A 12414-nucleotide genomic window follows, 5' to 3' on the forward strand; every position below is an offset into this window, starting at 1 on the left:
GATGCTGTTTTTACTGTGCAGTGGGCTAAGCCATGGGAATATAACAGTGAATCAGCCCCCGAGAAGCTTAAACTCCAGTCAGTGAGCAGAAAATAAAAAGAAAATTAGAACAGAAGAGTGTTTACTAAATATGTAAACGAGGATTTATATGGGGACGCATGCAAGGACCTTTAAGATTTGGGTAAACTGGCATCAGCCAGCTTTTAGAACGACAGTTTATATTAGTTTGAGGGCAGGCAGGAAATATGATGTAAATTAAGGAAACAATACTTCATTTTAGTTATGAAAATGATCATTAGTACAAAACCCTATATGGTAAAAATATATACATGTGTATATGTGGGTGTGGGTGTATGTATGTATGTATACACAGAGACATGGAGAGCACAAAGGAGCCCCAAGGAGACTGCATAACACAAAGCATTTTTAAGTGTTAACTGTTTCCTTTTTTAATAATAACCTAAAGAACACAGTATTGAATTTCACTAGCTGGAGGGAAGATAGCGATATTCATAACCAGCAGGTTATGAGATACTGAAATAAGAAAAGATCAGCTGTATTTACAAGGACAACAAAATGACTAGACAATTTAGTGCACTGGTCATTTCAGGGAAATAACTGTAAATTTAGTGAGCTAAAATAAAAATGAAAAAAACATTTGCGCCAGTTATTTAATGGTCTGATTTCTGTCAAAGTGGCAGTTCTCTGGAGAAAGTCAAATCAAATATTCTGGGATAACATCCCTGATATCAACGTGTCTGTTTGCTATTTGGGCCTTTCTCTAAAAGTGCAGCACAAAATCCTTTTTTTTTTTTTTTTTTTTTAATCTCTGCTTTTTAAGCTCTCTGATTGCTTGGTTCACTGGCAAGTAGGCAGTATTTACGTTTTAGGTTTGTCAGTCTTCCTACTATAATGAATTAGAATCGTTGAAAACCAAGGAAAAAAAGAAGTCAAATCAGTTAGCTATTGTAATATTTATTCATGGCTGAAATAAAGTGTTGTAAATGCAATTTTGATCTTGAATCACCAAATTTATCTTTGCGGAAAGGACAAAAACAAAAAGAAGTGCTCTCAGTCCAATTTACACTCGTTATTTAGGGATAGTATATGAGCAGCCTTGTTTCCCATTTTAAGGAGCCTCGAAGAAAACTGTTGGCTTGGGGTTTATTGATACAGTTGAAAGCTCCGTCACCTTTAATTTTGGGAAAGGTGAGCAAACCCACTCCATTATTTTTTTATCTTCTTTATCCTGCTTTTTATGTCTTCTTTGCTGTGAAAATTATGTAAATTGTGCCGTGGAACAATATGAAATGATTTAGACTAGTGGTTATCTAATGTGCATATGAATCACCTGGGTATCTTCTTAGACTGCACATTCAGATTCGAAGGTCTGGGGTGGAGTTTAAGAGTCTGCATTTTTTTAAATTTTTAATGTTTATTTATTTTTGAGAGAGAGAGAGAAAGCAAGCAGAGAAGGGGCAGAGGGAGAGGGAGACACAGGATCCAAAGCAGGATCCAGGCTTCAGGCTGTCAGCACAGAGCCAATGCTGGGCACAAACCCACAAATTGAGCCAAAGTTGGATGCTCAACTGACTGAGCCGCCCAGGTCCCCAAGACTCTGCATTTCTATGGGTTCCTAGATCATGCCCATGCTGCTTGTCCAAGGACTACACACATTGGATAAAAAGAGTCTATAGGATCTCTGCTATACATACACACACACACACACACACACACACACATACATACAGACACACACACACATATGTCATCATGTAGCTTGGATCTTATGTTTACACACACAGGTGCTGAGAGTTGAGTTATATTCCTCAACTTGGAAACTGTACTGTCCCCTCCAATGGCAGTACATTATCTTCACTGATCCACACAAACCACTTCTTGCTTTATCTACCAGCATTTGTTTTTACCTTGTTTCACTTCTTGGTGCATTAATCTGAGGATCCCAGTGTCTAAGATTTCTAGTTTCTGAAGGTTTAGTTGTTTTAATACTCTTTGAGTAATTGGTACTTGCTCTTTTCACTTTTTCAATTGAGTTTAAAAGAATTCCATCTTGCCACACAAAAAAAGTGCGGGCAGATAACAGTGTTCACATTTTCTTTATATACACAACCAGATATGATTGAAGTGGGCATCAATAATTTGAAAAAGCATAATGCAAAACCTTAAATATGTTCAATTAGAAAACCTTTTCACTTATTTCTAACCTCATTTCTTGTAAGTTTCACCTACTGTGGTTCAGTCTCTTGGCTTCTGAGCTAATACACTCTTTCTGTTTCAGTAAGTCAGCATAATGAATGCCCTTTGGCGTCATCTTGGTTGTTCAGGTGTAGTAGAGGGGATGACAATATGAGCATTGTTTATATGTTACATTTCACAGACAGAGTCAGTAATGAAGTCAACTGGGGGCTCAGTATATCCAGTTTCCTCTTTCTACTATATGCAGGTGCCACTGTGTTAGAGATTGGGCTATTAATGGCATGGATTGATTTGGATCATTACATAGACCACAAAGACTACATAAAGTGAAGACAGAACTCGCTATACACTAAAATGTAAGTTAGTGTCAGTCTTTATAGAGCATAAACAATGAACAGGGCACAATATCCACGCTTTAATCTAAAAGTTGGAATGCTAAGAGGTAATGTAAACATCTTTTCCGTATGGTGCCCTTCGCACCAAGGCGCACATTCTGCCTGATTTTCAACACATATCTAGTGGATTCTTATAGTTCACAAATGTGTTTTAAAATGTAAATGAATAAAAATGGTACATATATTTGGTTTTATTCAAAGCCTCTTAATAATATAAGACAATAAAAGTCTTTTCTCAGCTCTTCAATAAATGAGTTAAAAAATAACATTGGTCTATAATTTAATCTTAGTATACTGTAAAGTCCTGTTTTACTGTCTCCTCTCAGAAGTGAACTGTTTGTCAAACTTCCATTAAGATGAAGGTAAAAAATTAATGAGCCACTTCATATATTTCAAAACTAATGCAAGTCTATTAGTCATGCAGGAAACAAATCAAAGATTTGAGTACGTTCAGTTAGGGTTTAAGGTGCACTCATATATTGTTTCATATGCCTGATAGAGCATTATAAAGAAAAAAAGGAATGCAGTTACTGATTTTTCATTAACAGATAAATACATCTCAGATTGTTTTATTTATAATGGTAGTCTTTTTTTTTTTTTTACACTCAAAAGGTAATTTTAAAACAAGGTTAACCAGCAAATTGATGGGGATAGATGGGTTTTGAAAGTCTTTGTGATGTCTGCTGTGGGAGATTAGTTAGCTGGAGAAAAAGAACAAATGTATAGCAAACATAGTATTAATAGAATATAATGTAATTTATTCTTTGGTCGTACCCTTGTACCATTTTCTGGGCACTCAGAAAATCAGTGATAGTGATGTTGAAACTATTTTTTAAACAACTGTTGATTGTGTTGCGTTCCTGGCATTGTGCTAGGCATTGCATGTCGTGCAATGATGTGGAATACTTGCTTTTGTCTTTAAGGATTTTAGAGTTTAAAGAGGAGAAACAAAGTGAAAAAGTGATAAGTATGAAAATGTAATGATAATGTTAATTAGAAATGACAAGCACTACCAAAAAAAAAAAAAAGAAGAAAGAAAGAAAAAAGGTGCAGAAAGTGTCACATATGGTCCAGGGAGACAGAGAAAGCTTCTTGTAAAAAAGTAACTTTTGAGTTGGGTTTTAAAGGAAGTGTATACTTCAGACCTGTGTGATGCATTAGAAGGGTAAGCGATGTGGAAGGAACGGCTTCAGGTCATACATCACAGAACATGTCAGAACAGCTTAAGTGTTAGCATAAGATGTATCGAGAGGAATGATAGGAAATAATGTTCAAAGTATAAAGTCTGAGATTGTGAAGAGCCTTGAATGTCAAACTAAAGAGTTCAATATTTGATCTGGGGAGTGGTGAGATCATGTAGCATTTTAGGGAGTTTCATTTTGTAGTGGTGATATGTCAGCACCTAATATCCATGAAAACATCAAAATAACAGATTGCACGTTTCTCAGAAATATCATTTTATTGTCCTGTGTACACTAGAAATCCAGAAGGTAACGACTGAGGGAGAAAATACATGCTGAAGAAACAGAGTCAAATGGCTATATCAGGGCTTCCCAGCTGGTGTGCTGAGGGACACCATCTATGCCTTGAGATATTAAGCACTGTGGCCTCAGGTGCAGCCTGGAACAACAGAGACTAGAACTGGTCACCTGAAGCTGAGAGCAGCTTCCTTGGAGTATGAAAATCCCCTTCGGTTTTTGTCAGTGGGTTAAATGACTGCTAGCATCCGCGGGGCCTGGATCATGGGCATGCAACCTGCAACGTTGCATAGGCCCCCACTCAGAAAGACCCACGCTTGATTTAATGCTCTGCTGTTGCCATCTTGACATTCTTCATGGTTTTTGATCAAGAAGTCCCACATTGTCATTTTACTGTGGGCCCTGCAAATTATACAGCCAGTCTTAGTACTAAGACATGAAAATGGCTAGGAAGCAATGATACACTATGGTCAAAATGCACTGTCATATATCCATATAAAAGGGGTTACTGAATTATGCAACCAGCACTGTGCTTACATAACAAAACTGATCCGAAGCTTAAATCTTTATTTATTTAGTTTTTCTCTTCAAAGCCATGTCTGCTATGGCTGCCATAGGCCTAAGCTAAATATCATTTTTTTTAGCCTTGTGGTTTTCCAGATGATAAATTAAGGGAGCACTTCTGTAACATATTTTCTCATTTATAATCTGCCTCCTGCAGCCTGGATACCTGTGTGGTTGAGCTCTGCACCCCCTGCAGTCCTATCAAATTAAATTCTGAGAAAACCTTTGGCAATCACTTTCCCTAATAAAAGTTCTGAAAAATAAAGCTCTGTGTTCAGAGACATTCTGGCGACCTGATAGAGTCATTCCATTGTGTATTTCGACCCTGAGTCAGTATAAATATATAAACTGAAGACATATCTTTTAGTTCTTAAGCATGGTTTAATTTATTCACTTCATTCTTTTTACTCTGAGTACTTGTGTATTTTGCTTCTACTTGTGTTACCATAATTTTCTCTCCTTATTTTTTATTTAATTTTCGTTTTTTCTCAAAGTTATAGATGACTGCATTCAAATAATTCTACCAAAGTTAGTTTACAAAAATATCATCTTCTCCTCTCCTTCCCTATGTTTTCTGCCCCACCTCTCTCCCAAAGGCAAATACTTAATTGCTTTCAGTATTTTTAGTTGTTCTCTGCATTTTATATTTACCTCTCTGTGTCTCAAAAGCATGTTTAAGAGCTGAATTAATTTTTCAGTTTTATCTATTGCCACTATGGAAGATAAAGATTTAGTTTGCTTTCACAAGTTTCCATGAGTCCTCACCCATGACTGTTGCCCTTTTATTTTTTTTCCCAAGAAATGTCCAATTTTTTGCGTGTTAAATAGCCATTATTTATATCATTTTGACTATATAAATATGATTCTCATTGTACTATGATTACATTTCCTTCCTGAACAACTTTTGTTCCCTTTGAAGCTAAAGATTGTCTAATTTTTACATTTCTTATCTTTCTGTGTACTTAGACCATCCTCAGATGCTCTCTGGTCTCTATTGTAAATATTCTCTCAGTACAGTGGCACACATGTGGTTTTTCCATTATTTTTGTCTTCCTGGAGACCTCTGTTCTTGAGCCTCCTGACCTCCTCACTCTTGTCCTCATGAGCTCACCAGCACATGTACCATTCTAAGATTGTCCTTGGATGACCACGCCTACTTAATGATGGCAAAGTTGAGTTGATTTGAAGTTCTGTATATGGATGGGCTTATTGACTGATGGGTTTTAACATAAGCTGTCTTTGGTGAGTTGTTTTATTGGTGGACTGGCAGATTTTCAGTATTTTCATATAGTCTCCAGTGACCTGGTCATATGGGAGAATGGAGGTAAATGCATGTGCATAATCTGCCAGCATTAACTTGGATACATAATAGTATTTGGACTGATGTGCCTCAAATCATTTTTAATAAGTAGAGTAAAACTAAGGAATAAACAAATGAACTAAAATAAATATATGGTTCATATTTTGAATAATTATTACAAAAAACTTCTCTTTGCGTGTTTTTAATTTCTGTTTGCTAAGGATTCTGTTCCCTTCTCTTCTGAATCTAGATGGAAGCTTTAGGCAAAACCGATCAAACCTCACATCCCTGCTGGTGCAGCCCATTTCAGCATCTCTCGTTGCAAAACTGATCTCTTCACCAAACAGCAGAACCAAAAACAGTGTCTGTAGCCCTCTAGAACTGCCAAACAATGGTAAGGTATTTAATGTATTTCTGTGTGTTTTGTAGTCTTTTTAAGGACTGTGATCATTTTTAATCTTTTAAATTGACATAATGTTTAGGATTATTCTTTTAAAAAATTATTTTGATGACCTGAGCATTTATTTCTCTTCTGTGGCTCTTTAAGGGACATTTGGGGAAAGTAATTTTGATAAAGATGGAGAGTTGATCAAACTGAGAGATTTAAAAAAAAAAAAAGGAGAAGAAGAAAAAAGCATTTTAAACTGCAACAAAGAAAAGCAGCTTTACAAATAAAGTATTTCTTACGTTCATGAAAATCTGCTTAACATGGCTTCCTCGCTTCAGCTCCAGCAGTCTCCTTGCCTGCCAAGATTCAGTGGATAGCAGTCAGCTATCTGAGGTCTGAAGTCTTTTAGTAGAAAGCATTAAATCCTAATTCCTGCAATTGACTAAAAAATCCCTGTGTCTTTACGCATCATCGCCTGAGAGATGCTTCTTCTGCTGTGGTGCAGTTTGTCAGGCCTTGTTGGAGCAGATGGGATAAAACTGAAGTACTTAAGCTACCTGAGGGGGGGGGTGGTGCAAGCCACAGGCTGCATCTTATTTCTGCCTCCAGCCTCACATTAGAGTTCTAAAGAAGAGAGGCTCTTTACATATTGTCAAATTTGTATCTAGTTGTTGGAAAATTAAACTTGAGGACTCTGGTTTTGTGTCCAGACCTGCAGGCTCAACTACTCGTGTTTTATCTCATCTGCTTTTCTCTTGACAACAAAAGCATTAAAAAAAAAAAAAATCTTTTGAAGATGCCTAAAAAAAAAAAAAAAAAAAAAAAAAAAACCTGAATACATTCAAGATTGCCCTCTGTTAGACACATGCATATAGTTTTTCAAAGTCCTATCGATTGAGTGCCTCCCAAACTGATTATTGATTGAGCAAGTAGGAACAACAGAAAACCAATGATAAGCCTGTGTCCTTAAAGCAGGAATTCAGAAGCCTTAGAGGAGCTTTTTGTTTTGTTTTGCTCTTATTGTCTTTTATTCTGAACCCTACAAATTTATCATGGGCTCTATTTGTTAAAATATGTAAAAGACACTATAATATTGTAAGGAGCACTTGGACTTGTAAAAGACCAGATATAAGGCCAGATTCAATAAATCAATTGATTAATTTAATAAAGATTCAGAGCCCCTAATGTGTTCCAGCCACCCTCCTGCCCCCCCCCCCCTTTTTTTGGTGTCATTGTTGCATGAGTATCTCTGAAACCGAGTCACTTCATTTGGAAAGGATAGCCACCGAAAGTGATAAGAAGAGAAGATATCCTCCGAACTTAAATCCCACTTTCTCTCCAAGATATCCCAGTATCACTGTGCTTCAGTTGACTATACAGCATTTTGGAAGCTGGCAATGCATGATGGGAGTTCGAATTCTTGCTGCAGCTCTTAGGAACCATTGATGGAGGCATGTTATTCAGCCCAAATCTGCCCTCAATCTCCTTGGAAACAGGGTCACTGTGTGGGCACTGTGGAGATGCTTTCATGCGTATGTGTGTAAAGGATCAGGCAAGGTGGGTGGGAATGCAGTCACTTAATGCCTGCCACCATCCTGCCCTGAGTGAGCTGATAGTCCACATGCTGGCTCCATAACTGACTGCTTATCCATCAGCTCCCTGCTGGAAGCTATTCCTGCATCTACAGAAGGATATCTAACCTTCTAGTATCTCAAGTTGATCTGAGAATCAAATTATGATGTATGTCTCAGTATTTTTGCATAGTGTAAAGTGTTATGTTAGCAAGTGTCTTTCTTATCAAAGAATTGTATCAGTTTTCTCCATAATATGTTAAATACCTGTGTAATAGTGGCATAGCTAAGCAAAATGGCACTCCATAGCTATAAAAGCTGACATATACACTGAAACCTGTTTACAACTCCCATTAAAAAGGCAGCAAGAGGGGCGCCTGGGTGGCGCAGTGTCGGTTAAGCGTCCGACTTCAGCCAGGTCACGATCTTGCGGTCCGTGAGTTCGAGCCCCGCGTCGGGCTCTGGGCTGATGGCTCAGAGCCTGGAGCCTGTTTCCCATTCTGTGTCTCCCTCTCTCTCTGCCCCTCCCCCGTTCATGCTCTGTCTCTCTCTGTCCCCAAAAAATAAATAAAAAAAAAACGTGGAAAAAAAAATGTTAAAAAAAAAAAAAAAGGCAGCAAGAGGGGTGCCTGGGTGGATCAGTCAGTTGATCATCCAGCTTTGGCTCAGGGGCTCTGGTCACCATCTTGGGTTTAGTAAGTTCGAGACCAGCATTTCTGGCTCACTGCTGGCAGTGTGGAGCCTGCTTCAGATCCTCTCTCTGCCCCTCCCCCACTCACACGTCCTTTCTCTCTCTCAAAAGAAAAAAAAAAGCAACAAGATAGGCCTACTTTCTAAGGAATTATGCCATGTCATGTTTTCTTCATGGATATAGTAGCTATTATTGTTTTTAGTAGCTATTATAGTTTTTTTAGAAAAATTCAGACAGAGATGTATGTAAATCAAGAAGATATTTCATGTTATAATGGGTACTTTCATTATCTTTTTAAATATACAAGTGATTACATTTAGATTTCCCAAATACTGATGGAAACTGAGTTGTTAAATTTAAATTAGTCCTAAATGTAGGAAAACAACCCTTTACCCCCAATGTTTTAGATAATAATACTTATGATACAGTCAAGATAATTAACATATAAGTTTTCTCATAAACATATAAATACATTAGTTGCTCATTATGATATGTATAAGGATGGGACATGAAAAGGTTACAGAAGGAAGTGCTCTATTTGGGGCAATAAAAACAAAACTTACAGTTTATAGATGAAAAATTAACTTAAAGCATATTATAATTATATCTTACTGTTGAATTTTCTTAGTCTTGAGCCTTACTGTAGGAAAATCTTCACCAACAAGTTAGGCAAGAGTACATTGAAAATATGTATACAAATCAACTGATTATTCATCTTACCCATTTAATCCTTTATATATACCAATTCTCTACAGTCCAGACAACATCTGGTGGAATTTGCCTATCATATTTGCTTTCTTAGCATCCATTTGGCCCTCGCCCTGTTTGAACTGTTTCCAGCATTTCCCAGCAATATAGTTTGAGTAGGTTTGACCACATCTCAAGCTCTAAAAATAGATCCTGATTAGTTCAAGTCTATTGGCATATCACATCAACCATACTATGATGGTTGATTCAAGGATGATCTTGGTCAAATAGGGCCAAAACCTAATATCTGGAATTTATTTGAGCAGTGACTCACTTTAACACCATAGCTGAACAAAAAAGCATGTAGCCCAGAGTTGGTAACCTTCGTGAGACCCTGGGAGATAGCCTACCTGAAAATGGAGACAACACAAGGGAGGTACAAATGAATAACGGGGGAGAAACAAAGAGAGAGAGAGAAAGAGGGAGAGAGAAAGAGAGGAAACTGTTTTCACAGAATTTGAACCCTAAAGCTTTGTCTGAAGGCAAATCTACTGAACTAGCCATATGTATGAGTCAATACATGCCCTCCCCAGTTGTTTTTTTCCAGTCAATCTATGTTGGGTTTTTAGTTTCTTGCAACAAAAAACTACCTAACTGAAACAGACCATAAACTTGAATTAAATAAAGGTATTAAAGATCTGCATTCATGACATAGGTTCAGCAAAGTAAAGTAGAAAGCAGGGTGTTTTATGGAAAATCCTGAGAGAATGAAGAATTGCTTGAAGAATAGAAGAAGAACAGGAAAAAAGGTCTTGCACACACACACGCACACACACACACAAATGGCTTGATTAGATAATTGCATATTGACTGTGTTTTATTTTTTGTGGTCTTACTTTTTATAAGCTTTACCCATTGATCTATCTAATACGTTTTCAGTCTTTATCCTTGAGAATCAACCAAAACATGGAAATTTGAATTTTCAGTTATCAGTCTAAACTTATGGTTAAAAACCATGAATACAGTGGAAAAAGGAGAGGAAAAAGTTTAAGATCCATGAACTTAATTTAGGGCAAAATAATTTTAATGAATTAAGTTAAAAGAAACATTTTAGTATATTTGATGAATCACTTTTGATGAATAGAAAAATTGCTATTTCTATGTTGCATAAAAATTAATGTTATCAACGATGACACATTTTTACCTAAGTAAATTTGGATCATCTCTTCAAATGGAGATATCTCTATATCTACATCTACCATTTCCCTGTTCACAATTTTATGTATTCTTTGATGAAATGATTTTAATTAGAATAATATAGTGATAATGTCACATAATTTGTACTTTTCAACTGTATTTTGAAGATTTATATTTCTAATTTGTTAACAGCTACTTAAAAGTATTATTATTTCTTGAGCAGAGATTTAAAAAGATGTATTGAACATATTATCCAAAAATTGAGGTTATACTAAAATTTATTGGCAAATAGTAAATTTTAGCTTTTCAGTAAATATTCCTTAGCAAGAAAAGTTAGTGCAATTGAATTCAGTATTATTTTTTGTTACATATGAGACTAATCAACCTGTTCAGAGTAGCCCTAAAGTTGCTACATGTGAGAAAATCCAGGAGTGCATTATGTTTTTCTGGTTAAAGAATGTTTTGGGGGCGCCTGGGTGGTTCAGTCAGTTGAGCGTCCGACTTCGGCTCAGGTCATGATCTCACGGTTCGTGGGTTCGAGCCCCGCATCAGGCTCTGTGCTGACAGCTCAGAGCCTGGAGCCTGTTTCGGATTCTGTGTCTGCCTCTCTCTCTGCCCCTCCCCCACTCGCACTCTGTCTCTCTCTGTCTCAAAAATAAATAAACATTAAAAAAAATTTTAAAAAAAAAGAATGTTTTGGTAGATACATCAAGTAGATAATGGAGTGGTATGGGGATGATAAGATATGGCCCTTTTTGGTCCCTGCGAAAGAGAAATCCTCAGTAGCTAAAATAATAATCATAATCATAATCATAATACAAGAATTCAAAACTTGTTTAGGGAAGGGTAGACTTTAACAATTTCTGGCCATGAATCTGGAGGAACATATCCAAAAGAACATGGGGAAATTTTAATTTGTCTTGACAATTTCTATATGGCATGCATATAGATATAGTGGCCACTTTTATTCCAAAAATTCAGTGTGCTAGAAAACTTTTACAATCAGTGTCATGATAAATGTTTAGAGTCACCAAACTGTGCAATGGTGACACCCCAATTTTATGGTTCTTCAAGCAGCCAGTTGCACAGTGAACCAAGGAGTCTGAGCTGGAAGCTGATAACAGAGTAATCAGTAGAACTAAAGATCAGCCTTCATGAGCTGCCAGTCTGAAGTCCTCGGACAAAAGGAAAAAAAGCTTCAGAAATGACTTTGAAGGACTACTCATCAAGGGTCTTAAGCAGAGTGAACATAGGTGGGAAACCTATTGTCCAAAGTCCACAGAAAGTACAGTCAATTCTCTGTTTCCTAGGGAGTTGCAGGTTGGGTTTACCAAGGGTGACACAGATCTGTCATTCACCCAGAACTTCTCATGTTTCCAGCTTTCTGTCTTGACAGTTTTGATTTTTGGAAATGATTCAGCTTAGATTCAGTATAGAGTTGTGTTTGTTTGTTAAAAGATCTAAAGACAACCTGAGAAGTATACTCTTAGGCAGAATTACTGTAACAAGTGTTCTCCAATTTCCAATGTTTCTCAGCAATTTTTAGCATTTCCTTTATTCTTATCACATCATTTCTCAAGTGCCTGTCACTTCTTTCAAGTTACAGAGACTTCAACTGAATTTGGCAGTTTAAATACGCAATAAACTCCATTAGAGCATACCCTACTTTATATTTTGCTGATCTTCTTTTCACAACGGGCTGATTCCTCAGTGCCTTTCTGGTTCTATATCCTGCTGTTTCCTTCATGTATCCAATATTTATCCAAATATGTCTTCAAGTTTGAGTCTCCAAGTTGTAAATCCTCAGTATCCTCTACAGCTCCATGCAGATAGCATACTTCTCAAGTTGGAAGTAGCAGTAGCTTCTCCTGACTCTCTCTGCCATGCTTTTAGGCACTTGGGCATTGTGATATGATAGTCTTCTGA

At 36.9% G+C, this 12414-nt stretch overlaps 1 protein-coding gene across 7 annotated transcripts in view; it reads left to right on the top strand.

Moving 5' to 3' along the window:
- Positions 1 to 12414, top strand: part of NAALADL2 (N-acetylated alpha-linked acidic dipeptidase like 2) — a 1339397-nt gene that overhangs the window by 979458 nt on the left and 347525 nt on the right. For all 7 annotated transcript variants that reach the window (XM_040480794.1, XM_040480792.1, XM_040480793.1 and 4 more), the window contains one exon: positions 6205 to 6348. In XM_040480794.1, the coding sequence (XP_040336728.1) occupies positions 6205 to 6348 (144 nt within the window). The remainder of the gene's footprint in view (positions 1 to 6204; positions 6349 to 12414) is intronic.

Source organism: Herpailurus yagouaroundi, unplaced genomic scaffold, assembly GCF_014898765.1.
Source record: "Herpailurus yagouaroundi ecotype Mexico unplaced genomic scaffold, PumYag 159, whole genome shotgun sequence".
Taxonomy (NCBI): Eukaryota; Metazoa; Chordata; class Mammalia; order Carnivora; family Felidae; genus Herpailurus; species Herpailurus yagouaroundi.